The following is a 27401-nucleotide window of genomic DNA, read 5'->3' on the forward strand; positions in this document are numbered from 1 at the left end:
GATCTATACAAGTGCCTCGCGAGGTTGTCACAGCCGTGGGACGCGTTACGAGCGAGAGGAACGGGATGTTCTCCCGCATAAGTGTTAGGAAATTGCTGTTTGTCTTTATGTCAAGCCGCCACCGATCTGGCTCTCTGATTGCCACCGCACAGGGCGAACGGCAGCGGAAATTTCGGCTCGGGCGGTGCACATATACAGATCCGCCGCCACCGATCTGGCTCTCTGATTGCCACCGCACAGGGGTTGCATTGGAGGAGGAGCGAAGAAAGGAATTAAGTTCGAGCCGGCGCTTTGACAACCGGAGACTCGCAGGAAGAGGGGGGAGGGGGGCGGCGTGTACACCCAGCGGCAAACGATGGGGGCAGAAGCGCGCGCAGCAAGCGGACAACACGATAAAGGGAGGAGGGAAGAGATAGCAGCGACTGACTGATGCCGCTGACGCCGATAGTGAGTCAACCCCAGCTGCGGAGTTGGTTTCAGGGACAACGAATAACCGGCGCGTCGGCAACTGAAGAGCACCCTATCCGCCACACAAGAACAGGGGGGGGGACCCTTTCCTCCTCTTTCTGCATGGCGGCGACGGTGTTCTATGCAGTCACGTTATCTTGACTCTCTAGCGGCGTCAGCGGCATCCAGCGGTATCAGTCGGTCGCTGCTAGCGCTGGGGGGATGAAAGGGGGGCGGAGCTGGTTACGAGGCCGACGACGACGACGACGCGAAACCCAGGAACGGACGCCAAAGAGCTGCGCTCTAAAAAAAATCCTTTGGAGCCGACTAACGACAAGGAAATGTCGCAATATTCTACATTAGTATCACAGGTGTATGCGACGCTCCCAAAGTATACTTTCCACCACCAGCGATAGGACAGTGGTAATCAAAACAGCCGTCGGCAGTGCCTGGCCGACTGCTGCACTTGCTACGTCACTGCGGTGGCGACGGCCAACAAAGAACAAGACGATGAGCGCTGGGGCCGCTTTCAGACGTAGGTGAAGTAAGATACACAAAACGCAGTAAGCAAAGCCACAAGAACGTATGGAGCCACAACCACGAAAAAAAATGGCAGTGGCTTAGCTCAGCTATGCCAGGATAAATGTGTACTATATCGTAAAGGTACGGTGCACCGACGAGTCTTGGGCTCGTCTGTGACGCTCTCTTGATCCTGCCGCTGTTCTTGGGAGGCCATAGCACGGCGTTCAGCTTCTTGGCGACGTCTTTTCTCTAGGCGTTCTTCGCGTCGCTCCGGTGTCTCGACCGCACGATTTGCCTTGGCACGTTCATTCTTTCGACGCTCGACCGCCAACTGCCAAGCGACAACCTCGGGGTCTGAAGAATTTAGGTTTTGCAGTATATTGTGCCGACTGGCAGCGGCTTGACTCTCCTTAACTACCATGTCAAGCGCGCTGCATCAACCGTCTCTCGCGCGCATTTATACGCATGCTGCGCCCTCCTCGCACATGCGCAGTGCGGCGCGGCGCCGCAATCGTAAATGCAGCAGCGGGCACACACGGCGCCGGCGTGTCTGCGGACACTTCGACGTCACACCTCTGGAAGGCGCCGCAGTCGACGGCGGCGAGGGCGACGTAGCGGCTGCTCTCGTGACGTCACGCCTCTCTAGCGCATGCGCAGTATGATAGGCGCAGAAGTACGCGAATCTCGGCTCCTACCCACCTAGTGTAGCTTTACGCTAGCAATTTCCGCATAATCCATCATTTCCCTGATAGCTGAACGGCCCCAGCACCATAGCTCCTTCTAGTAATTTTAGCAGGAAACTATGCTGTGCGTCGGCGGTCACCAATGAACTCTCACATGGTCGGCACAAAAAACGCAATGATAACGAGCGTTAGCTATAAAAGCAGGGCGTGTTACTTCGCTCATAATAATAATAATAATAATAATAATAATAATAATAATAATAATAATAATAATAATAATAATAATAATAATAATAATAATAATAATAACTTCTTTATTACCATCAGTGATGGATAATAATAATATTTGGGGTTTTACGGGCTAAAACCACTTTCTGATTATGAGGCACGCCGTAGTGGAGGACTCCGGAAATTTTGACCACCTGGGGTTCTTTAACGTGCACCTAAATCTAAGCACAGGGGTGTTTTCGCATTTCGCCCCCATCGAAATGCGGCCGCCGTGGCCATCAGTGATGGAGGAGACTGCGAGTAAAAGTCGCTTTAGAGGCAAGCGACTTGACTAGAGCCCGCAGCCTCCTTTACAAGGCAAACAGCGATTGAACAGGGGATATATATGAGACCCGATTCCTTGGAACAAGTGCTGTAGGTTCAGTAGGTCGGACAAATGGCTGGACTTATTTTAACGCTTAAGGAGGATGAAAAATTTGAAGATCACCTTACAAAAAAGAATTTTCTTCCGTGCATATGACCCTAATGGTCATAAAAAGTGAGACCACGAGAAAAGTTCTGGTGAGAAAGGTAAATCTTACTATACATAGCGTACAGTTAGTGTATGCTACCAACATCAGGTGCGATCAATTCTGAGTTTCATATTAAGCAAGGCCATGCAAGTATATTTGTCACAAAGGTGAAGTTTACTGTACACAAGTGAGTCTGTACTCCCTATTTGACTATCCGACACCTGCTTGCGGCAGGTGTTATTTACAACTAACACAAAGGAAAGCACATCATCTGAAAGGATGGCGGAGCAAAAGATGAGCTGACATCGTATTCCGGCCTGCCCCGCCCCCCCCCCCCCCCCCAAAGTAAGAAAAAAGAATCCGCACTGCATCAGCTCGTCTCGCCATTAGTATCTTTGACAAGTTTTCGCTTGCTCATTTTTTGTCCTTGACCCTTTCTGTACCGGGTATTTTCGGAGGTAATGCACATCCCGAGTTGGGTTTTCAAACGTGTCCAGTCAAGTCAAATCAAAAGTGGTAACGTCAATGTTAATACCAACGTTCTTAAACTGATTAAAAGTACAGCAGCAGGTTATACTCCTGTAACACGCGGAGGGAAATCCCGCTGCGCACTCGGTGATGCTCCGTCTCGCGTCGTCGCCTCGCATCTTTCGCAGTTCAGTTACTTCGGCTCGTTTTTTAAGCTCAGCTGCGGCTGCGCGAGCTCATACAGCGTGGTCAGACTAGCGCCAACGACGTTTCTCGTCGGTTTTGCGCTGCATCCTCTCGGCAGGGATTGAAACGCATGCTGTTCTTTGTGTTGTGTGGGCGATCTTAATGTATGTATGCGCTGTTCGCTTCACTTCACTGAGCGCTTGCAGACTCAACCTTACGGGGGTACGAGCCGTAGCACTTTTCGCTTGCTTACGAGGGTACGGGCCATTAAAAAGGTCACAATTTTTTTTTTTGCCACTAGACTAGACGCCGCGTCTCTGCACGATGTATGCGTGATGCGAAGGAATGTATGCACTCTACGCTTTATTTTGCAGAGTTCTTGTAGCATCTGTATTACGACAGGCATGAGCAGGCATTATGATAGTTTTTGTACCAGCAGATCGGTTGACGAGTTTTTCCAAAACGGTCGCGGGTTTGAGCCGCTCAAAAAGATAAATTATGGGGTGTAACGTGCCAAAACCACTTTCCGATTATTAGGCACGCCGCAGTGGAGGACTCCGGAAATTTCGAACACCTGGGGTTCTTTAACGTGCACCTAAATCTAAGTACACGGGTGCTTTCGCATTGAGCCCTCATCGAAATCCGGCCGCCGTAGCCGGGATTCGATCCCGCGACCTCGTGCTAAGCAGCCCAACATCATAGCCACTGAGCAACCACGGTGGGTTGAGCTGCTCAAGGCTATCGTCTTAACAGCGTACGTCCGCTGCTGCAAACGACGGGCTGCGAAAAAAAAATATACAAGTCCCACGTACTCTGGCGATCGGGGTTGGCGAAGCATTATAGAACCAACGAGGCAAATCGGCGCATAACGACTACACACGTGACGCAGACTTCAGTGACGAACGTGTCCGTCAGTGACAATGGCGGATCTTTCAGAGCAAGCGGAAATGTTATTCAGCGTTAAAACCTGTTGAATTACAAGAGACAACTTCCTCAACCGTCAACGCCTCCGAATCAATGGGAGGCGTTGGCTTGACCTTGTAGAATCCCGCCACAGCGCCATAGTAAAATGAGAGTGAGTGAGTGAGTGAATAAGCTTTTATTTGGTGCAGCAAAGCACGATAAAACGCGCACCCGGCTAATCCCACGACGGGACTGACAGATCTAGTCTGCCGGCCCGATCGCGGGCGCGCTGGACGGCCAGGATTTGATCCTCAAAGACGGGACTTCGCAGGAGCGCGTCCCACTCTTCCGTGGTGAACTTCGGGCCCAGCGACCCGCACTCCCAGAGCATATGAGGCAACGTAGCTACCTCACCACAGGCCACGCAAGAAAAATTCGGATAAATCTCGGGATATATGCTATTAAGAGACGCCGGATTTGGGTACGAGTTCGTTTGCAGAAGTCTTAGTGTGACCGCCTGCGGCGTGCTTAACTTGGAGTGAGGCGGGGGGAAAACCCTTCTCTCTAAGTAGAAGAATTTAGTGATTTCGTTGTGTGTGAGAGGAGCGTCTCTGTGTCCGGGGAGAGAGTCGCCCGATCCGAGGGCAGCGCGGTCGGTAAAACGAGAGACGCGCTGGGAATATTCCGACAAACGTGAAATGTCGTATCTGTCCTCATCGTCAACTAGAAGGTACACGCGCTGACTTACGCTATTTAAGCTGACAATGAAGGTTGTCGCCGTGCAACTCGGCTACACGCGTCAAGTGTCCTTTGTAGGCAAGCACCCATGGTCTAATTGCTGAAGCATCGGGTTACAGTGCTGGGAAACCTGGGTTCGAAAGCCACACACGCACGCACACGCCGATGCATGCATGCGCACACACACTCGTTCATATATATATATATATATATATATATATATATATATACAGGTTGAAGAAACGAAGGAGTACACTTACGAAAATTGCATTTGTAATGGTTTAGCGTTTCGGTCGTGGCACGGCCTTCGTCAGAATAAACCATATATATATATATATATATATATATATATATATATATATATATATATATATATATATATATACATAAATGAAGAAAAAGAATAAGACGTACGTTTAATTAGCACAATAAACTTCACTGATGCTTCCGCTAGTCCACCAGCCGAAACGACAGTGAAATATACCGTGCTAATTCAATGAGCGTCTTATTCCGTTTCATGTTACTACCGGGGCCATCGTGATTTCCTCAGTGACAACTATATATATATATATATATATATATATATATATATATATATATATATATATATATATATATATATATATATATATATATATATATATATATATATATAGTCATATCATGAGAGGCCAAGAAACACTGACACCAAGGACAACATAGGGGAAATTACTTCTGCCTAATAAATGGAATGTAAAAACGATAAGGTAAATAAAATTGAAGCGGATGAAAAAACAACTTGCCGCAGGTGGGAACCGCTACACTGCTACACTCCCGGGGTCCTACTAGTACACATAAATACCCAAGAATGTGGATGGGAAAACAGCGCCTCGGTAGGTCAATTGGTAGAGCATCGCACGCGAAATGCGAAGGTTGTGTTCGGTCCCCACCTGCGGCAAGTTGTTTTTTCATCCACTTCAATTTCATTTACCTTATCGTTTCTACATTCCATTTATTAAGCACAAGTAATTCCCCTATGTTGTCCTTGGTGTCAGTGTTTGTTGGCTTCTCATGATATGACTAATAAAAATCGGGCCCCTCGGTTAACCCCCTTTCTTCTCGTTTATATATATATATATATAAGGCCAGAAACTGACAACCTTAAACTGGGGGAAAGAGCCCAGGAAAGCTGAAGCTTAAAAAAAGAAATAAAGAAAAGTCGCCCCTGAAAACATATTACTACAACTGCCAAACTGTACTAATAGTCGTTCGAAAGCTATGTGCGTGAACTCTATAAAAACAATAGGACCAGTTGCCTACCTGGCGAATTCGACAACTGTGTCGACAAAGCGACTGGTAATATCGTGACGCACCGACGACTTGTTCTTGAAGCGGCCACACACGAAGCGATAGAAGTCTTGGCAGGGCCCCACTGACCAGTCCATGGTTTCGTTGAGAAGCTGCACACAGCCACCGGGTAGTGAGCGATGTGTCAGTATAAAAATTGGCTTAGCTGGCTGACTCGCTCGCTATCGACAAGCGATGAGAAAATTGGTCTACACTTTCTAAATGCGCAGAGCCTTTCTTCGTTACCAAAAAATTTGACAGTTACGCCGCAAGGGGCGAAGCGTTGACCAGAATAGGAAGGATCAACGTTGCACATGAACTCCTCGGAGTTGTATCGATAAGCGGGTGCGACATGTTGGCCCGACGCAGCAAACAAAGAAGTAGCTCCTGCTATGCAGAAGGAACATCTCCCCGGCAGCTAACAGGCTTCTCACAACGCTGGCGGGTTGACCTCCGTCAGGGGTATTGTAGTAGTCACCCCTATATCGCGTACGAGATGAGACCGTGCGGAAGCGATCGGTTTTATACAGCACCGCGCGAAAATATCAGATGACGTTGGCTTGACGTTGACTGCTCAAACCGAAGCATACACACAGCAGCTGTGCCTGAATGCTTGTGTCCTTAGAGTGCACATGTGCACAACGGTCATGCCAGCAGGGGAAGGCGAGCCTGTCGTGGTGACTGTACGGCCATTTCACTTTGTCGCTTGTGCAGCCAAACTCCGCGTCTCTCGATACCTGCCGACGAACCTCCCACGCGCGAGCAGCGCATGTGTCGTTAGCGGGACAGCACGTCAAAGACGGCGGCGGCGCCGGCGGCGTGTATTCGCCTCAAGCGTTCGTTTATATTGCTATGGAAATAGTACTCTGCGTTCAGCGCCGAGGCATTTCTTCGGAGGACTCACTACCCTGCACTACGAATTTTAAAACAAAAGGAACGCAGTTGACTGCAAGCACTGCACAAGGTGACGCAACAGTTTCCCTGTAAAGATTAAAGCGGATATCGAGGAACAACAATAATCAATTGCGCATATAATTAGCGATTCTGAAGGAACACGCACTTGCTTTACACATTGCGTATGCAAAGAAGGCATGTCGTCACTAAGCATTGTTGGCGACTCCCTCATGCGGGAAATAATTCGACAAGCTTCAAGGCACCATCGGTGCCGTGAAAGAAGCCCGGTCCGCAGCAATTTCTAATGGTCTGTAGAGTTACTATATCGTTTGACTGATCTGGCATTTGTCATGGGTTCTGACACATACAGACTTAAGCGAGCTTTGAGGAAACTTTCTGTGTCAAAGCGGCCCCAATAAAGAAACGCAAGTTGACATCCGTGACGTCCCAGCGTTCTATCGGCGTCGAGGTTACGGCAAAAAAATTCAAGGAATTGAAGTTTCGCATTCATATTTTGCTCTAGTAAGGAGCATCTTTCCATAGAATCAACGAATACACAGTTATGCAAGAAGAATACGGCCTTATGAATGGGAAGCTTATAAGCCTTCACTTGATTTTATGGTTGATCTCTATTGCCCCTTTAATACACCAGGTAAAGTTGCATCGAAAGAAGGTTCAATTGCAAGAGCAATGTAGAGGCCGAAAAATCGGCTACTACCTGACCGCACTGGTAGAAACGGATTCATGGCTACGTTTAGTGTCAACAATAAACAAGGACAGAGTGAAGGAAGTAAGCAGTGTTTCTTCCTTCTTTCACCAGTGCTTGATTCTTGTCCTAGGCTAATGTCATAGACCAAATCATTTTCCTGAGCTTTTATTCAGAGGGATGATCCGCAATGCTACTCGGAATGTCATTTCGGTCAAATTTTCACTCGAACTCAAGGTCAGAGGCAACGTGGCCAGGGCTGCTAGTGTCGTAACGACGGCAGCACCAATCTCTCAGTCTCGTCCATATTAAATAGAATTTCGGCCGTCTGATAGGGTCATTCCAAATAAAAAGAAATGTAGAATTAGTGTGATGTAAGCCATGATGCCATCTGTTGTTTAAGCGGCTAAACAGGGCAGGCGCTGCATTTCGCCGATGTAGCCTATAGTTTCGGGTTATAAATTCCAAGTCGCGCCATAGTGCCATTGCGGCAAATTGCGCTTGCCTTGCCGCTTTGTTGTCGTACACTTGAAAAAAGAAAGGTTGCTGTAGTTACTGCCTTGTTTTCACAGCATTCACTACCTTGGTATTACTGCCAGAGACGCTTACACCTGTTCAACTGCAGTTGATAACAATAAGGTTAGCAGCATTACTGACTAAAGGAGGAAGTAACCGTTACTATTGGGTCTCAGCTACCAATTCCAAACGTACTTCCACCACCCGATACAAAGTTCAGAAGCTACTCCGGGTGGTTTCGATATATACATCCAGGGCTAGAAACTTTGTATGCGATGAGGCTGACTAAATTTAGAATTCGTAGGTGAGATTTATTAGCAACAATGACTGCCTTGCTTGATCTCTTAATGTTAATCCTTCTACCGCCAACCACTGCTGTTATACTAAATCGAGAATGTTGTGACCACTGGTAACTACAAAGACATTTAGGAGTAGGATGCAGAAAAAACCCAAAGGGAGGTGGGCCGCGGTACTGACAGGAACGTCGCATAGGGTTTAGGGAGAAGCACCGATCGGGGACGTTGCTCAAGGCAATGAAAGATCGCCTCTGGTGCGGTGAGGCTGGGTCACCTCTCCGTATAGGTCGCAACACTTCATTTCCCTCCATCTCGGCTGTTACAACAGCCCTTAAAAAATTCTAGCGGTAGAACCCTGCCACGGCGGCACCCTACGGCTCCCAACGTGTAACCGACGTTTCCCATGCAGCTCGGGGACATCACAGTGCAAGACACTGGCTTCCGCAATGGACGCTGTAGCGGAAGGTTTTCGGATGAATTTCGACTACCAAGGGGGATTCCCTCGTCCGCGCGTACAAAACTCGCACTTTGTCAACCTAGTCGCACTTTACCTCTTATGGAAGCACAAACGCCGCGGCCGTGTGACCTCAGCCTCAGTACTTACCAGAGCCACTGAATCCATAGTTACGGATTCGCTTGCGCAATTCCGAAAGCAGCTCGAGAGACACATGCGAGTCTGAAAGGCTACGCGAGCGCTTGGCGCCTCCGGAGTAACCCGTGTCCTGTCTTGCAGGTACTTTGAATGCGGAACCAGCTACGGCCAAAGCCAAACACCCTTTGCCAGACAAGTCTTTCCGGTGATCGCGCACGCACCTTGGCGTATCGCATGCAGTCCTCGTCGCAGGTGGGCTGTTGTACCTCGAAATTCTGCGCCACGAACAGCGCCGCCCCGCACACGCCGACGATAACCACCACGGCCACGCCGCCGTACATGGCACGGCGCCATGGGAACCCCGCGGCGAAGTGACGCAGCTCCTCGGGCACGGGAACCGCGGCTGCCACGCGATCGCTTACCAGGTGGGGCCTGAGTGTGCCGCGGACGGTGTCCACCAGGTGCGTCGGCTCAGCTCCCGTTATGATCGAGGCCTTGCTCCTCTCCGAGTGGAAGTCCAGCGGCTGGGGCAGCTTGACTCGCTGCGTGGTGGAACGGAACCCGAGACGACCACGTACAGCCGCTATCCGTCGCATTACCGCCGCTATGCTAAATTAAACGAATGCGTTTTTTTCTTGTGCCACCTATTCTAAACTTCGCTGACCGTGGCTGCAGATTCCGCTGTCTTACCCAATAGCGTGCATGCAGAAAACGTGTCCAACGGTTGCAATGGAAATTAGACATCCGGCACAACAGTCCAACGCTTTAAAAGCCCCGCGCCTCAGTTGAAAGCATATACTTCTGTCTCGCCGATGGGCGAGGCAGAAGTAGACCACGTGCGCGCGATAATATACGCGCGTGAGCTGTGCCTGCCAGTGCGCCCGTTAGCCCTTGGCCGCAGAAATGCCGCGGGAGAATATAACAGCCGACCTTAACCGCTGCATTTCGCGTCGTACTTATCTCCGCGTATGCCTCCTTTAGTCATTACTTCCTCGGCAAACGTCAAAGATCGACTGCATTTGGTGACGTCACGGCGTCGACGTCTCGCATTGTGCGTTCGCGTGAACTGCAGTTTGTGTTTCGACATAGCTTGTGAACCAGGCAGTCCAGGAACATAACAGTCGCACGATGTTAAAAATTGTGAAACGGGCTGCGTTTAATTCTATACGTTGACTAGATATCACATTGCATGGTATGACAATAAAGACAATTCCAATCGTATTTACCTTTCGTGGAATGTAAATAACCTCTCCACGAGATCTAAGCTTTCCAGCATGAGCATTCCATTTGTACAATTACTGTTATACTCAGCGTTTACGGCGGCGCTCAACGTCATTACTCATATGTATCAGTCGCGACAATATGGTTAGTTAATGCAGAATTTTACCTTATCCTCAATATCGTGTTGCCACTTGCGAAATAGCGGAACTCTGAAGACGTCAACCGTGGAACGATGTATAGCCGTATCGTAACGCTTTCTTCTACCACAATGCCTCAGAATCGTTTTTGTGCTTTATCATTACTCTCGCATTAGAGGCACGTAAAAATAATTCTACTCCTCGTTAATGATTGCCGCTGCCAATGCCTCCACACAAGAACATTACAAGATTTCGCCATCAACGCTGCGGTGTAAGTCAGTGTGCGAAGTTTCGGCACATCGTGAGATGTGACACCTTTAATAAGAGGCAGAAAAAGTATAAAACGTCATCTGTAACAATAAAGGAGTTGCGGTCGTTCATCTATGATGGGAATGACTGTTGGTACTTAGGGTTCTCTTTGATCTTCGTGCTTGTGGATTCCAACGTACTTGTGTTTTTGTTTACTACGCTTTACCTACCTTTACTTGCGTAAATTTGGAAGCAATCTTATTCTGCTAAACGCGTAAGGCAGTAACACTCTCTGCACATGGATGATGACTGTGAATTATTGCGCTCATAATGCCATATTTTGTTGGAATAACCCAGTTTGCAAAGCCCCAAAGCTGATTGAAGTCATCGGATTATGGTTTGGCAAACCCATATACATTCCAGCATTCCCTTTTAGACCGAAACGTCCTGCTTGCAGTTACAGTAGGAATTACTGTCAAAGTTCTCTGTAGTACTTATTCTAGGAAACTCCATGGTAACACCTGACAGAGTTCAATATCTAAACCGTGCTAGCACCTTCCCACGTCTTAACTTTGTGGTTGACGTTCTTCATTTGACTATACGTTGCGATGACAAAAGGATTCCCTTCTAACCTCCGAATAGCGGAACCGGAAAACTCAAGCTTCACCTCAAAAGTTACAAAAAAGTTTTGCAATTTCTGCCTTACGATACCCCCCAAAATATGAAAGTGGGAACGTCGTGAGCGGTACATTGTAAAGTTTACCCCAGAAGGCACAGTTCTGAGCGATCAAAGCACGACACATGGGGCGCGTAGTCGCTGGCCCTTTCTTGGACCACCCACGGCCACTGGGGACGCCGAGATGGCGCATTCTTGTGCCGCATCAAATCGAAAAGTCGCTGTGATGCATCGATACTGCATTTCGCCCCCGCAGCGATGAGCGAGCCTTCGCTGGTGGCGCAGAAAGGCCCCGCCATGCGGCCCAATTGCCGTGCTTCAACGGCTGAGCGCTGTACGTATCTTGATGCGAAAGCGTGAAATGGCCCATCGAGCGGAAACGCTGGCAGCATTTGTAGCAACCAAAAAAAAATATGGCACCTAACTATACCCATTGATTGCGACGCCAGGTCCCGAGCGTGCTCATGACGCTGGCAAGCGATTGCTGCTTCGCGCAGCACACACCGCTACGGAGTCTGAAGCATCTATAATGGCGGCGGCCACAACCTCGGCGCTAGGGGAAAAATGGCCGTCTATGCCAGTGCAGTGCAGGCTAAGTAAGGAAGCGGAAGAACGCAGCTGAACGATTGAAGAGGCAGGCACCAAAGTCTGCCATCGTCGTCAACTTTCCCAATACATTTCGGGCGGAAGGAGCGTTAGCGCAAACATTGCTCGCAGCACAAAGTTTGAAGGACCGCTTCAGTGGCGCTCAATTGGACGTGAATTCTTTCGCATTCACAACCCAGAAGTGCTTAGGTGCTAATTTTTTTTGTCGAAAAGGTGCAGATGCAGGTAACCCAGAGCTGACAATGCATGTAAGAGGGGCCCGAAGCTTTTCTTTTTATGAGAGTCTTGCCAACTCCCAAGTATGTGCTCGAGCTAAGACTTGCTGATGGCTGTATGTGGTTTTCTTTATTGTCGCACGCCCTCGAACCACCATGAATCGCACTGTGTAAAGACATTAGAGCAGTATTCACGTCCAAAAGGAAAGGCAGCCGGTAATTGCGCTGCCTAAGGTTTGCAGCCCAGAGGCAGCTCCTCTCCCTTCCTCCGTTTCCGTTGACAAGTAAGGGGAGGGGTCTATAGCAATCTTACACCCCCTCACCACAGTGGCGTAGCCAGAAAATGTTTTGTGTGAAGGGGGGGGGGGGGGGGTCCGAGTTCACCGTGGAGTGGGCAGGAGCTGGGCCATTGCCATAGAAACAAAAAAATTACGGTTAGTGAGCGTTCCAAGTGCCTGGCGTGCCCCCCTTGGCTACGCCGCTTCTCGCCCCCCCCCCGCCCCGCTATCGACGCAAATCGAGTATCAGGACGTGCATGACACGCATGCATGACATAACATGAATTACATGCCACGAAGCTGGCATGGATGTCGTGACATCATCATCATCATCATCAGCAGCAGCAGCAGCAGCAGCCTATTTGGATGTCCATCGCAGGACGAAAGCTTCTCCAGGAATCTCGAATACCCCTGTCTTGAGCTAACTGGTTCCACCTGTCTCCATGTTTCCTAATTCCATCCCGTCCACCTTATTCTCGGCCGTCCTCGACTGTGCTTCCATTCCCTTAGCACCCATTCTACAACGCCAATAGACCAGCAGTTCTCTCCCTTACGCATTGCAATGTCTGCCCAGCACGACTTCTTCCTCTAAATGTCAACCAGAATATCAGCTATACCCGTTCACTCTCTAATCCACATCGCTGTCTTACAGTCTATTATCGTCATGTCTAATATTTTTCATTCCATCGCTAGTTGCGTGGTCCTCAACGTCTTTCCAAGCTTCTTTGGTAACTTCCAAGTTTCCGCCCCATGCGGTAGTAACGGTAGAAAGCAATGAATAGCAGTAAGCTCCATGGTCATGATTTCGTAATGCCTTCCGTAAGCTATCCAACTATTTTTTTTTATTTTTGTTAATTTCCTTGGTCAGAGGCCCCTGCGAGTAATTAACCTCAATAAACGTATTTCTGCGCAGGTTTTAGAGGCTGACTGCCGACCATGACATTTGGTTCACTCGCCAGGCTGTGAAGATTACTTTTCTCTTCTGCACACTAACTTTCAATCAGACTTACACGTTCTCCGCTAAGGTCCTCAAACGTTTGTTGTAAATAGTCTGTAGCGTTACTGAGTATGCCAATGTCATCTACAAACGGTAAGTTGGTGAGCTATTTACCGTTAGCCCTCGCCCCATTCCCAGTCTAACTGGTTGCACACCTTTAAGTATTCAGTGATAGAATTGTAAATATTTTGCCATTGATCATGCGAATCCTTTTGCAGATATCTGGCTATGCAAAGTCGGCGCGTTAGTGTCATCCGTTCGATATCAACACTAGTGGGAAACTTCATTTTTGACCGCTGTTCGAAGACAGTGCGCTGGTGCCTAGATGCCCCTACCTAATCATTCCAGCTACCTGATTCAAGTGCAGGTAGCGCGCGCTTCATGTATAGCCAATATCAACGCGTTAACTGCCAATGTTCATTTATCCTATACTGTAAGCTTGTTCCCTTACTCCCTTAAAATTAGGGTGTAAATTAGAAACAGTGGGGTGATACAAGGGTGTTTTCTTATTGAACACCCTTTTCCGTTAACAAAGGGTGTTTCACGGGTGTTTACAAGGGCGGGAAGATAAATACAATCGCATTACACCCAAAAGGGTGTGAAATTTTTAAGAGTGTTCACTCCGTTTGCAACATGCCGCACCAGACATTGTCCGCGCCAGCCAACACATCGCAAAATGGAAGCAAGCATAGAGCTGCGCGCCAACTTCGCATTACCGAGTATCGTAATTGTCGGTAACTTCTTTTATTACTTCTGCCCTATCGTGAAAGTAAATTTAGTAGAAGATCGGTTGAGTTCTGTCCGTACATACCGGTGACCGCGTCCCGGTACAGGTGGGTAAGGGGGACATTCGGACGCGGCGGGCCTAACACTCATTTTCTCAACCGATCTTCCACTCGAACCTCTTCATCCACCCGACTGAGTAAAGCCCCTCGACTGAGTTGAACACAGTGCCGCTCCTCTACGTATGAAGACACTAAGCTTCTAAAAAAAAATTACAGGGGAGGATCTTATGCGCGGTGACCATTTCTTTCAAAGGGAGGTGCTGCCATCAACTTTCTTGAGTCGATGTGAACTGGTTAATTGAGAATCGTTCAGGAACAAGGGGCCAAGAAGTTTTGGGCTGATAGGGACGAGCGCATCTCTACTCAGCTCCCTCATAACGCGAGTGGTTGGGATGGAGGGACGGACAGCAGGGGACGCGCTTACCACTGGCTTCTGTTTGGGCCTTTTGGTGATGATCTTGCGCAGGTTTGGCAGGTAGTGCATGGCTGCAAGTGGGAAAGAACGCCGGCACTACGGAGCTCGTCGAATGCGTGACCGGAGGCTCGGGTGGATCTTCTTCTTCTGGCACGTCCTAACTGGCTCGAGCAAGGGAACCGCACGAGCAGCGCTTCCTTTTCATCTTTCAGGCCGTTAGCAGCATGAAACGTGGAGAGGCGCTGGTAGTCGGGAGGAAAAGTGATTACGTATCTGTGAGCGTACTTTACGAATCTGAACGCCGCCAAAATGAACGGTCCTCAAACTTTATCTAGAAACTTTTACAAAAAAGACAGATTGTGCGCGTATGGCTCCTTTGGATTTGCAGAAATCTCCGCTGCACAATATGGACACTGACTCGTAACGAAGACGCAAACTGACACAGAGAAGTGCAACTTCGTCTCAGTTTGCAGTCTTCATTGCCAGTAAGTGTATATCGTGTCCCGTGTTAGTGTTGCTGTACATGGAGCAGCAAAAAATTAATTTGTATGTTAGGCTCAACAATGTTGGCCAGAAGGCGATGCTCTTGTGCTGCGTGTGCGCTGACTCCGAAGGCAGAGTCGAGCGCTACTGAGGTATACTGTTGCCTTTTGCCACGGTGGCACGTCATTTTGTGCTGTATCATTTCCATAAATAAAATAATAATGTAAATTATATATAGGCCTAATATTTTTGTTATTATAGTATAAAGAAGATACAGTACAATAGTACAATCCGCGATTTCTTACCGGTTCGAGGAATTTAGGCATCGTAGCATGATTACAGAGTCCGCCACGATCCTTGATTGCGATACAAAGTGGACAACAATTTCGCACCAGCACTCATTGGGACTCATTGAACCGGAAGATTTCAGGGAGTTGGGTAGTGGCGTAACGCATTGGATACTCTGAAAGTGTGCCTCAAAGCCTGCCGTGAAGCTCGCTGTTTGTGCAAACTCAGATACGGCCACATACAATAACGCGTAGATGGTCATTAGGGCAATATTTCTAAGTTCCGTGGTTTATGGACGAGCTAAAGCCCCTGATTGTTCTTTTTGGAAAATACGTTTGTCGTTTAAAAGACTCTACAATTTTGTCTAAATTACATTTTTGTTGTTGCGTTATCATATCAATGAACTGGCCCCGTCTTACTAAACGCGTTTTGTAGAGGCATGTAAGGTACGTGGAATTGAACTTAAGTCATTGAACTTAAGCGAATTATCCAGCCAATCAATCGGTTGGGCAAAGCGGCCGCGCTTTTATGGTATCCGAACGCAAAGTGGCTAAACATGAAGAGTAACTGTAATCACATTAGTGTTTCAAGGAGAGTAGTCCCACATTAAGCACAGTAGACGTTCAAAACGCCTGAATATATATATATATATATATATATATATATATATATATATATATATATATATATATATATATATATATATATATATATATATATATATATATATATATATATATATATATATATATGCCGGATGCAATGTTTTTTGGGAGCTGTTTCCAATGACCAACAGCAAGAAAGAGCGGTGAAAATCGAAATAGCAAGAGATAGATAATTTATTAGAAACGTGATGGAATTGAAGTAGCTGCGTTTTACTTGCAAGGCAGCGAAGGAAGGCTGGGCGTGATAAAGTTTATAAAGAAAGGAGAGATGACTAAGTAATTAAGCAACGTTATTCTTTTTTTATGGGAGCTAACTTTAGGGATCACCTCCAAACCCACCACTCTTGTGCTGGACTACACCTTGAAGCAACACTACGCGTCGAAGAAATGACACATTCGCCGTCTACATCACCGCTCAAAATCATCAATCAAAGCAAACAGAACTGAAAGCTTCGCTTACATCGATCTCCACAGTAAGTGGGATCTGCGTATTTTTCTCTTTAGCGTTCCTTTGCCATTTCCTTCGTGGTAGGACCTATCCGAGTCACGCCGTAGTCAAAAGCTGTCAGGCTCCAACATAAACTGTTGAAGCGCAAAGCAGGCCGAAGACGGCCTCGGCAAAAGGCTGACTTGGTATGGCCCAGGGGAAGACTATTATACCCGATGTTCGCAATTGCTTCTTGAAAATAACTAGGAAAGCTATGTTTTGAAGTGATTCAAGTTTATTTACGAGATACGACTGAGAAGGGTTTTAGGTTAGTTATCGATATTCTAATTTTTGATCCTACTAGTGCCCTATAGACCAATAGTTTAGTAGATGCATTAGCTTGATGCAGAATGCGCGTGATAAAACCAAGTGATTTATTGCTCTTTCTGGTATCTATGATTTCTCTCCGAGGAGCGTCCTCGCGCATGGACGATATTCTGCGATTGCAAGCCAGCTCTGCAAACGATTGACTGTGTCCTCAGACGGGGCCCGTATTATTCTATGGCTATAGAAATTACAGAGTATCTCGACCACGCAACAAGAAATGGCCACAATGTCACCTTTCAGTGGATACCATCACACTGTGGCGTGATAGGGAACGAACAGGCAGACGCTGAAGCAAAAACTGCTTTAGATAATGCTTGTGAAGTACGCATTCCGTTCTCACGAACAGACACAAACGCCCTACTTCGTCGCGTAAACCGCAACTCTACGTTGGAACACTGGGCCCAACCAGATCGACGACACAAGCGATTACACAAATGGGACCAAGAAATGAGATTTCGTATGCCTCACAAGTTCAATAGAAACCACACGAGCATGGTGCACCGGATTCGCCTTGGTGTCGCATTCACCAACCGTTATAGAAATATGATAGGTGCCAGTGATACTAGCCCAAACTGTGAATGCTGTGAGGTGCCAGAAACACTTGAACATATATTTTGCGTGTGTCCCGCGTACGCGCAAGAACGACAGCAACTTGTCTCTTCCATAGCAAACATCCATGAGAGACCGCTATCGGACGAGTTTCTTTTAGGTCCTTGGCCTAATGCAACCAGCGCAGCCCTGGTAACAAGAGCCGCTGTAGCTTTTCTCCAAGCCACTGGGCTGGACGCACGCCTTTAGAGATACCACAACTCTGTGAATTTGTATATACGCATCTCTTCCTTATACCATCATCATTCATCAGCCCTTTCCCTCCCCGTCCCTTTTCCCCAGAGTAGAGTAGCAGGCCAGAGCAAGTTATAGCTCAGGCCGACCTCTCTGCCTTTCTGTAAATAAATTTCTCTCTCTCTGGTATCAATGTGATGATTTCAGGCTGAACTTGATGTTAGACTCCTAAGTTTTTACCATGGTTACAGCTTCAATAGGCATAATAAAATAATAAATAATAAAGGCATAATAAATAAACACGCGGCTCTTAGATGCCACATTTAGTAAAGCTGTTGGAGTTGGTTTTGGACAGGTTTATTTCCACCTGACAAACGCATCACCATTTTGTAAATAAATTAGGGCTATTTTGTAATGAATAAAATTCTTCAGGGTTAGTAATTTGTCTATAAACAACGCAGCAGAATAGCAGATGACATGTTACTTAGAATGACATCGGTGCATTTCAAATAAAACAGCGTCAAGGAATGAAGCCTGCGGTACACCTGACTTTACTCGAACTAAATGAGAAGAGTGGCTTTTAGCGGTTACTCCCCGAAACTGCTTGGTTATGACGTTATTAAACCACTTATTATAGTGGCAACATTGAAACCAGCTAGTTTCTTTCATCAGGCGCATGTGAGAGACCTTATGGATTGTTTTCGTGAACTCAGTAAATGTGGCGTCTACTTTTTACGATGAATGTACTGAGTGATAGAAATCTTCGTTTAGTTCAAATAATTGCACTTCACTAGAGGGACCTTACAGAATACGTGTACTTGTGCGTTACTACATAATCTGATACGCTGAACAACGATTATGTATATATATACCAACGGAAGGTTGGTTCTACCGCAATTTTCTTACGTGATGCAATTTCTATATTGATATTTGGACAAATCGACCCTTGACCAAAGCTGCGTTGTTTTTAACAATAAATAATGTTGATGATGACCTCCTGTCCACGCCGCGGTAGAATTGCGGCTGTGACATATCTCGCAGTCGCGCGGTTAATGCCGACGGCGGTAGCCACATTTCGACGGGTGTGAAATTATATGTATATATATATATATATATATATATATATATATAGCGTGGCAAAAGTTCAATACTTTTGCCACGCTGGGATGTGCCGTGTGAGCCAATGAATAAACTCAACCCTCTCCGTGGTTACGTAGTATGGCGCACAACAAAGCCTCGAGCAATCACCTCCTCCTGGTTGTTCTGTGTATTCTGTGTACTACGCAGACAAACAGCGTACTGTGGTGCGCGCGAGGTAACGTTTAACATAAACCCACCACACTCGTGTTGGACAACACGTTGAAGCAACACTACATGTCGAAAAAATGACCGTCTACATGACCGCTCGTTATTGTCAATCACAGCAAACAGAACGGAAAGCTTCGCCTACATCGATTTCCCCAGTAAGTGGGATCTGCGTATTTTTGTCTTTTGTGTTCCTGTACCATTTTATTCGTGGTAGGACCTACCCGAGTCATGCCGAAGTCAAAAGCTATCAGGCTCCAACATGAACTGTTGAAGCGCAAAACAGGCTGACGACGGCCTCGGCAAACGGCTGACTTGGTATGGCCCAGAGGAAGACAAGACAAGCCTCGTGACAGCCATGCGTATTTTTTTCCTTGTTCTTCTTCCAGATAAAAATCGCCAGCAAACTCGCACGAGAAGTGCGGAATAAAATGCATCGCACGACAGCATACAGCTTAAGCGCTGCCACGTCGACACTCGTGTGCATAGGTATATCCACTATTGCTGATAAACGGGCCACATTGATGCCAAAAATTGAACTTGAATCTTCTAAAGAATATTGGCATTTGAAAAAAAAAAGGAAAAGTATAAGGCAGACGTCAACTGGCACAGCTCCTGGCATGTTGTATCTCTCTACGCAGAGTGAACCTTTACAAGAGCGCGAGCCAGAGGAAGAGTTCAGCTGGGGTGAAGATTGGGCAGTTGGTCTTCGCAAAATTATCACGACGCGCACGTGACCTGTACATCACTGTAAAAGGGCAAAAACCACAGCAAGGAGTTAACACTTCTGAAATTGCACAAAGATGATTTATTTGGACCTTGAACACGCGTGCTGAATATACAAGAACGCATACATCATTACCGCTTGTTCAAACGGATGCGCTGTCAGACAGCAAAGGCATATACGTATGAAAACACGGTATATACAGATAATGACGAAAACGGGAAAAAAAAAAAGGAAATAGAGAAAACGTCTCCGCCGAAAAGAAACAAGACACAACACCTGTATAAGTTATGCAATGCGTTAAAAAAGCTACATTACTGGTGACGCAAGGCAGTCGGGATGGAAAACCAGAATAAACGGGCAATTCGTCCATTGTCAATGGCCAAGGCATACCCTATGCGAAATGAGTTATCACGGAATGATTAGCCGTCCACAACGGGGGGCAGGTGAAGCCCGTGTAGCCGCTTTTCGTTCCCCACAGTCTCGCTGACGTCACCCGCGCGAGACTTTGCTGCACTGTGTGCCACCCACACCAAAAACGCACTACCTGTGTTGCAGCAGATGCAAGAAGGACACATGTTGTACAATGAAGCATGAGAAAATGAAAAAGAAAAGGAATGGCACTTCTCACAGGACAAATACACCGGCTCATCTAGTTTAGTCCGTGCTTCTAGCCAAAACAAGGAACTGAAGCAGCAATAAAACGATTCATCCACCTTCCATCGTTAATCTTTCCGTGTGAATCGTATTATCACGGAAGGATTACCGCTGGGTAAGTGTTAGCTCTACCGTAAAATAACTTACACTCAGAAATTAATAACTGTGTAAATCAATCTATATCTGACCCTCTTACACCCAAAAAAGGGCGTAAGGATGTGTGTTGTAGATCCACTTACATCGTCATGCACACTTAAGGGGGTAAATTGGTTGATAAGGGGTTTGTCGCTTTTTTTTTCTCCTGACCGTCTTCGCTGCATAGCTTCGGATGATTGCGTATGTTCATTCGCTAGTCGCACAAAGGCGAGCAAAACAAAATAATTTGAGCCCTTACTAAAGACATACAACTTTAGCAAATGCGCTAAAGCTGTCGTTGCATCCGAAACGTCCCAAAGAGTGTGATGCGCACTTTTCGCAACATTATCACAAGGTTCATAAAACCGGCACTACGTCGCACTACGGTATACCGCACGGGACACAGTGCGGTAGAGGGATCCGGTCAGAAGGCCTTGCACTGGTACTCGGATCGCATGTTGCTCTGCGTCGGACACGAGAAGGCGTTCGCAAAGTCCTCCTTGTACCTCAGAGGAAGGTTGCACGCTATCGGGCCGTCCCTGTCGCCGCAAATGGGTGTAGCAGTGGGCCACGTAGAAGAGCTGGTGGCCCGTGAGCGGAACGTAGCGCAGACGGTCCTCGTCGTAGGACGGCGTCAGCTGGAGCACGGAGCGCGCAGCGTCCAAGGCAGTGCTATCGAGCATGGCCTTCTGCATGCTTTCGATCCACTCGGGGGTGAACGCCTCTGTCCGCTGAAAACAGTGCGGCCGACTATGAGATACAGTCAGCCGAAATATGGGCTACTAGTGGGAAACCCGAAACAGGAACAAAAATATGGGATTACCCTTAAGGTTCGCCTTAAGGAGTGGCAACGCGATAGCATTCATAGATCCCTGACTCCTCCCTCAGGCTTCCTAGGCTGCTGTAGCTTCTGCAATCGTAATGTTTACCGCGGGAAACGCTGTCGGCGAACGCTATACACGAATGCGGGCTTTCTGGTAGAAACGCGGCCTCTAGCGTGGGCCGATCTCGGAGGTTGTGCGCAGCCGCGCCGAAAAATTACATCATTTTCAGATTTGTGTAGTTCTTTCGCACATTTAATATTCAAGTCTGGAAAGATTTAACATAAAAGGCATGCGCTGTCGGTGTTGTGTCTTACGGTATGTGTTTGCGGGCTCCGATTCTCAAAATTCCGAGCAATAACTTCGTCAAGAGCGTAAGACAACGCATGAGCAACTTTAGTGATAGAATGGTACGGCATAACCCGCGTACAGCGCATGTTATATAGCAGGACGTGTCGTAAACATATAGCTAAATATATACGGATATTCTTCCTCACGGACAACTCCGCCGACATCGACACCGGATTTTCTGCGACACGTGGTCCCTAAAACGCTATCGCGGTAAAATAAACAACGCTCGCGTTAGGACTATTCCAATTAGGCCGGATGTTATGATATTACGTACAATGTGCTGTTTGTAATATTCTATATATACCCGATGCAATAAAAAAAATGTTACCACGAAGCGCAAATTGGGTTAAGCCAAACCACCACAACCGTCACTGACGCGGGCTTGGTACAGCGAAATTGCCCGGCTAACTATAGTTCGAGGTGTCAACTGTGCTTGCTACTGGAGAAGGAAAGCGTGTTTCTAGACATAAACAACAACGTCACCATTGAGAACGACGTGGCAGCCTGTAGAAGCCTGCAGTCCTGACCCTACAAAACAGTCGCCGAGGAAGCGATTGGGGTGTCGGTTGTTGGTAGCGGATAATAAGGGACAATCCAAAAGCGCATTGCTCTGGCAGCGCTTGCGGCGTCTGATTTTATTTCTATAGCGGAGCTGTGAAGCGGCTGTATGAGCGTAGGCTTAAAGCCTTCTAAACGTCAAAAACTAGCGACACTCTCCTCCTCCGCCTTCACTCCTCCTCGTTTCTCCTCTCTTTCACGCTCCCTCCTCGACTGTGGCGCCGCCTACACTGCTCGAGCGTAGCGATGCCGCCAACATGCACTCCTCGCCACTTCGTAGACGCTTCTCGAGCAAAAATGGCGCTGAATCAAGGCGCAAGGGCCCACGTGATAATATAGGCCAATAGCGACGCGGCGTCGGCCAGAGCATGCGAGGAGAGGGCGGCATTCTTCAAAGCGGGGTGCTACTTTACGAAGTTTAAGGGGCTTTACGTAGGCTCGACTATCGACACTGTGTGGCTGGATTCAGAACTAAAATGGCAGAGCTCGCCTTTGATGTCCAGTTGCTATTGAAACAGTGCCGTTCCAAATCAACCCTCGCGGGTTTTTTAGCAGCCATGAATATCCATCCGAAAAGCATTCTCAAGAGGCGTATACTGTTTTGCGACCAAAATACCTACTTCTAGAATATTCTCTTTCTTTCTTTCTTTCTTTCTTTCTTTCTTTCTTTCTTTCTTTCTTTCTTTCTTTCTTTCTTTCTTTCTTTCTTTCTTTCTCTCTTTCTGTATTTCTTTCTTTTTCGCCGCGACTTGCGCTTCGAGCCTGGCCTATAAGTTCGTGAACCTTTCGAATTCGCTCTCTCATGTTCAGGTAAAGTCCCTGAAACGAACTCGTCAGCTATGTTGCGTCTTGAAGATGTCTTTTTTTTGGTGTCTAGGCTGCGTCACTATTGATGTGCAAAATGTTCATTTCTTTAAAAAATATCTTACCATGGGGCAATGTGCAGCAAGAAAGTTGCAGAACTGGTCCGACTGACAAGACTACCAACACAAAATTGCAGCTGCTGCTGAACGGTTGGAGCCTACAGGCTACAACAAAACCCGACCCACGACAACTTCAAAACCAGCTTTATGATGACAAAGCAGCCAAATACAGAAGAGAATAACCCACAACTGAGCTAAGAGGCATGATAAAAAATGAATCCTGTTTGTTGGTTGTCACACGGTAGAAAAAAAGAGAAATAAAAAAGCCGGCACATTTGGCCGTCTCGAGCGGACCAAGTCGGGACTTGGCACTATTACTCAAATATCGGGACAGACCCACTAAATTGGATCACTGTTTATAGACGCTCAACGTGAGAGCGCCTGCAATCGCCCGGATTAACCACAACATAGCGTAGCTTCTTAGCACCACTGCTTAGCATCTAGAAACTTAAAGTAATTATTTGTCGACGGAAAGTACGGTAAAAAAATGAAGCCAGACCCATCGCGCAAGCTCAGTGGCTACGTGGTTACGCTTCGGAGTACGAGGTTGGAGGTTCAAATCCGCGGCCGCTCCGGGCTCATCTTTACGGGGGCAAAAGCGATGTTGCACCGTGCTTGGGGCATGGAACCCCCAAGGGTTCGAAATTATTCCCGAGCCCTCCGATGCACAATGCATCATAGGCCAAGAGTTTCTTTGGTCTATAATGTTGGTCTACAAAGATGAACACCACGAATATTAAGCAAAAATGAACCTACAAAGAAGCAACATTGCTCGAATGGTGGAGCAGCCAAATGCTTCGAATATAGCGCGCCTCGTGGGCCTTGTTTATTCGTCCGTACTCGTGTGCTGCGTAAATATGTGCAATAGAAATGTGCACCGCTGTTGTGACCAGTCTCTTATTTTTTTATTGCGCTCGCAAATTATATTAATTATTTATTAGCTTTCTGAAAATCTTTAGTCAAAGAGCTGACGTTGTTCAATGTGTAACCGTGAGCGGAAAGTTGTATGCTACTCAAGTATGTCTTTCTCTGGTGGTGCGCCCCTCGGTAAACTGTCAGACGCACGCAGATGCGCAAAAACTAGAGAAACATACTAGAGAGTTGTATGTTATGTTCAAACGTACTGCCGTGTACGGAACACTGGATCCTCCCTGCCTGACGCTTTTCTTGATAAGTAATTTTTAAGAGTGAGCAAATATTCAAATTTTCGCATACAAATACGAATGTTCAGGGTGTAATATTCGATTCGCATTCCTAAAGGTACTGTTCAGTATTTGAAGCAATGCGGAAACAGAAATGGTTACGAAAGCTAGGTTTTCGATTTTGTACGGAAAAATTACGTGACAACCTGCGATTTTTTTTTCACTTGTAGCCTCTCATTTAATGTGTTTCGCACTCTTTTGAAGAAGCAGTTTTCATCTTTTACGCTACCACTAGTAATGTTTTTTTCGTGCACGTACTTCAGGCACACAAATCCATCACCGACATTTTTTGTCCCCACAACTTATGATCTTCTTGCGAGAAATACTAAACACTTTTGGAAAGCTAGCCTTACAGCAGTCACCTGGTGTTCCGTAAATGGCAACACGTATGCACATATAACATACAACTCCCTAGTACGTTTCTCTCGTTTTAGCGCTTCCGGGTGCGTATGACCGCTTACCAAGTGCCGCAAGACCGGAGACAGACAGACTTGAGCAGCATATAAGGTCTGTATACAAGGATTTTCACAGCAACGCCATTCTTCAGTCTAGCCGCCGTCCTTGCTAACTTCGCACTCTCTCGCCACTGCCAGTGCGTGACTGGTTCAGTGCGGTCACGTGGCATAGTTTTAACGTTTAACATACCATAGTTTACGGTAAACATGCCTATGAATAAGGTTTACCGCACAGAATTCAGTTTCCAAACAAGTAATAATGATAATAAATGTGCTACCACAGAAACTAAGCTATTTGTGTTTGCAAGCGAGTGGAGAGGAATGGAACCGTTTGAGGGCGCTAGCGCCAATCCATGCAGGAGGATGACTAGATGATGAGGGCAGTGGGAAACGCAGTATGGTATTACTTCAAAACGTGTCTAGGTACCTGAGAGTAGCAGGGCCAGCGGTATTTTCTTGCTGACACTGTCGTCAGATAACACAAAAGTATAATTGCAAACACATTATTCTGACTCGTCGAATCGTGCACAGAAAGATAGGAAGCAAGAACAATAAACCGTACGGGTGATTGCTCCTTCGATCTCCGCGTTCGGAACAGAATCTTGTGGAACACACGCAAACACAAAAGATTTCAAGGCATTGTAGTTTAAGCTCGTACTTTACGAGCGCTGCTGTGACCGTAAACGTCTGAGGCAGTTTGCCATTCCGTGAACTGTTCACAAAATACAATGGCCCACGGACACCCCCAGGTCCTTAGGAATAGGAGAGATGTTTGCTGTAAACGGCCATCTGTCCTTTAGTAATGGTCCCTTTAGGGGTGGAAAACGTCTGAAAACCTTTGTGTGCTTAAAGGAGTTGCCTGGGGTACAGCTTATTGCTAACAGACAACTTGCGGAAACGCTATGGTTTCCTTGTTATTTGTGCTGTACTATGCGGCTTGCTTCACTCATGATCGCTAATAATGTCGCGTATTCTGCCACTGTGTCCAGTAGCCCACAGTTACTGCTAACGCAGACGTGTCCCTGCGTTCTCTATATACTCCGTGTACTACTGGAGCAAAACCGTCTGCCCACCACTTACGTGCTTTGCTGCAAAAGGAACGCAACCATACAGAGATACGTTGACCGTACGCCTCCATATATTTTTGTGCGGTAGTGTTTACATGCGCTGCAAGCCATGCCAGCAAAAATGAACCAGTTAGCCCACTAATCGTGTCCTCCAACTAACTAGCCCGCCCTGATGCACCCACCTCCTTTCTTGCTGCATGCCCGAAACATGAATGGAAGCGGTCCAGCAATTCTGTCCTGTGGCCTTCGAATCGAAGCTGCTGGTAGGATTGGATAGTGGCCTTGGCCACTTCAACGCCGAAAGTGCCTAGGCGTACTGGCATAGGCGCGTTAACGTGGTACATGGGCGGTACCAGAATGGGCGGCTTGAGGGAGTAGTCGTGCCGGTCGTGCGTAATGCGTGCGTGGTAGAGGATCTCGTCAAACAGCCACTGCGGTGGCATCACGCCAATGTCATCGATGTCCGTCCGAGAGCTGGCCTTGATCACGTCCCGCAGGTTCTTCACGAAGTTGGCCTCCATGTCCGGGTAGCTGGAGAACCTGCCCCGGTACGAAAGCGCAAATATTTCAACAAGAGGGAGTTTTAGTAGTCATTAGGAGTGTTGCAGGATGATGAAAAAAAATGAGTGCGTTGGTTAAAGACGTGGTGGAGGTTCACGTCCACCACGTGACACACACACACACACACACACACACACACACACACACACACACACACACACATATATATATATATATATATATATATATATATATATATATATATATATATATATATATATATATATATATATATATATATATATATGGCACCTATGGACACTGTGCAACTGTGAAGCGATAGGATCAGGTGTGTTGTGAATGCAGTGGTATAAAAAAATTCACTCCGGCAGCGAAAATGCGTTGTCTCACATGCACTGACTGGAGCGAGAAAAATCGGCACAGTCGCACGCGTTGCGATGCGGTTTTTAGAGGGCTCATTTCCACACGAGTACGATTTCAACGATGCGGCTGGTGTGACGCCCGAACTTGATTGCTGCCAGGTCATGTGGCATACATCCGAAAAACTGCCACAAGACCTGGCAGCAAGCATAGTTTTTCGGATGTAAGGCCTGGCAGTTTTGTTCTTAGAGCTTAATGACAAAAGTATGCGCGTTGTTTCATTGTTTACATGTTCTTAATAGGAGCCACTAATACGCGTGCTTAGTAATTTAAGAACGCGGCGAAGTGCAAATTTGTGTTGGAGTGCGCAACAGCGTTTCCTGAAGTTCAGTGTGAAACGACGTCGTGGACGTTCGCAGCTGTATGCAGCTGGTCGTTCGACACTGTATGCTGTCTCATGCACCTTCTTCATCCCTGTCGCTCTGCCTGAGCTATTAATAAATAGAAGACGACATATCAACAGGCCCATATGTAGGGTTCGAAATTCGGCTGCAGCGAAGGCGTCATGTCCGCTCAGTGAGATCCTCGTGCTACCGGCGCTCAGCGTCATCTTACGAAGAAATAAATGACGCGTGTATATTCCTCGTATTTGCCTACAAGCAGTGCCTGCTCCTAGATACACTCTTGCGATA

The 27401-nt window shown here is 47.1% G+C and overlaps 2 protein-coding genes across 2 annotated transcripts in view; both read right to left on the bottom strand.

Annotated features, from left to right (window-relative positions):
• LOC142591398 (neprilysin-1-like) overlaps positions 1-14723 on the bottom strand; it is a 30689-nt gene extending 15966 nt beyond the window's left edge. The window contains exons 1-3 of the mRNA XM_075703725.1: positions 14606-14723; positions 9440-9559; positions 5987-6126 (exon numbers count right to left, since the gene is read on the bottom strand). Coding sequence (XP_075559840.1) covers positions 5987-6126; positions 9440-9559; positions 14606-14665 — 320 coding nt within the window. The 5' untranslated portion in view covers positions 14666-14723. The remainder of the gene's footprint in view (positions 1-5986; positions 6127-9439; positions 9560-14605) is intronic.
• A 5357-nt stretch (positions 14724-20080) lies between these two features.
• On the bottom strand, positions 20081-26358 carry LOC142591399 (uncharacterized). Its single transcript, XM_075703726.1, has 3 exons — positions 26010-26358; positions 20848-21181; positions 20081-20205 (listed from the first exon to the last, which is right to left on the bottom strand). The coding sequence occupies exons 1-3, from the start codon at positions 26346-26348 to the stop codon at positions 20081-20083; spliced, it is 798 nt and encodes a 265-aa protein (XP_075559841.1). The 5' UTR covers positions 26349-26358.
• Between the last annotated feature and the right edge of the window lie 1043 nt (positions 26359-27401).

This window comes from Dermacentor variabilis, chromosome 8, assembly GCF_050947875.1.
Source record: "Dermacentor variabilis isolate Ectoservices chromosome 8, ASM5094787v1, whole genome shotgun sequence".
NCBI classification, from domain to species: Eukaryota; Metazoa; Arthropoda; class Arachnida; order Ixodida; family Ixodidae; genus Dermacentor; species Dermacentor variabilis.

Excerpts from the sequence above, each read along its gene's own strand:
- LOC142591399 (XM_075703726.1), bottom strand. The coding sequence starts at position 26,348 with ATGGAGGCCAACTTCGTGAAGAACCTGCGGGACGTGATCAAGGCCAGC. Across the intron at positions 21,182-26,009 it reads GGCATGCAGCAAGAAAGGAG|CGGACAGAGGCGTTCACCCC; the intron begins GTGGGTGCATCA and ends CACTGTTTTCAG. Across the intron at positions 20,206-20,847 it reads CCTCTACCGCACTGTGTCCC|GTAGTGCGTTTTTGGTGTGG; the intron begins GTGCGGTATACC and ends GCTGCAACACAG.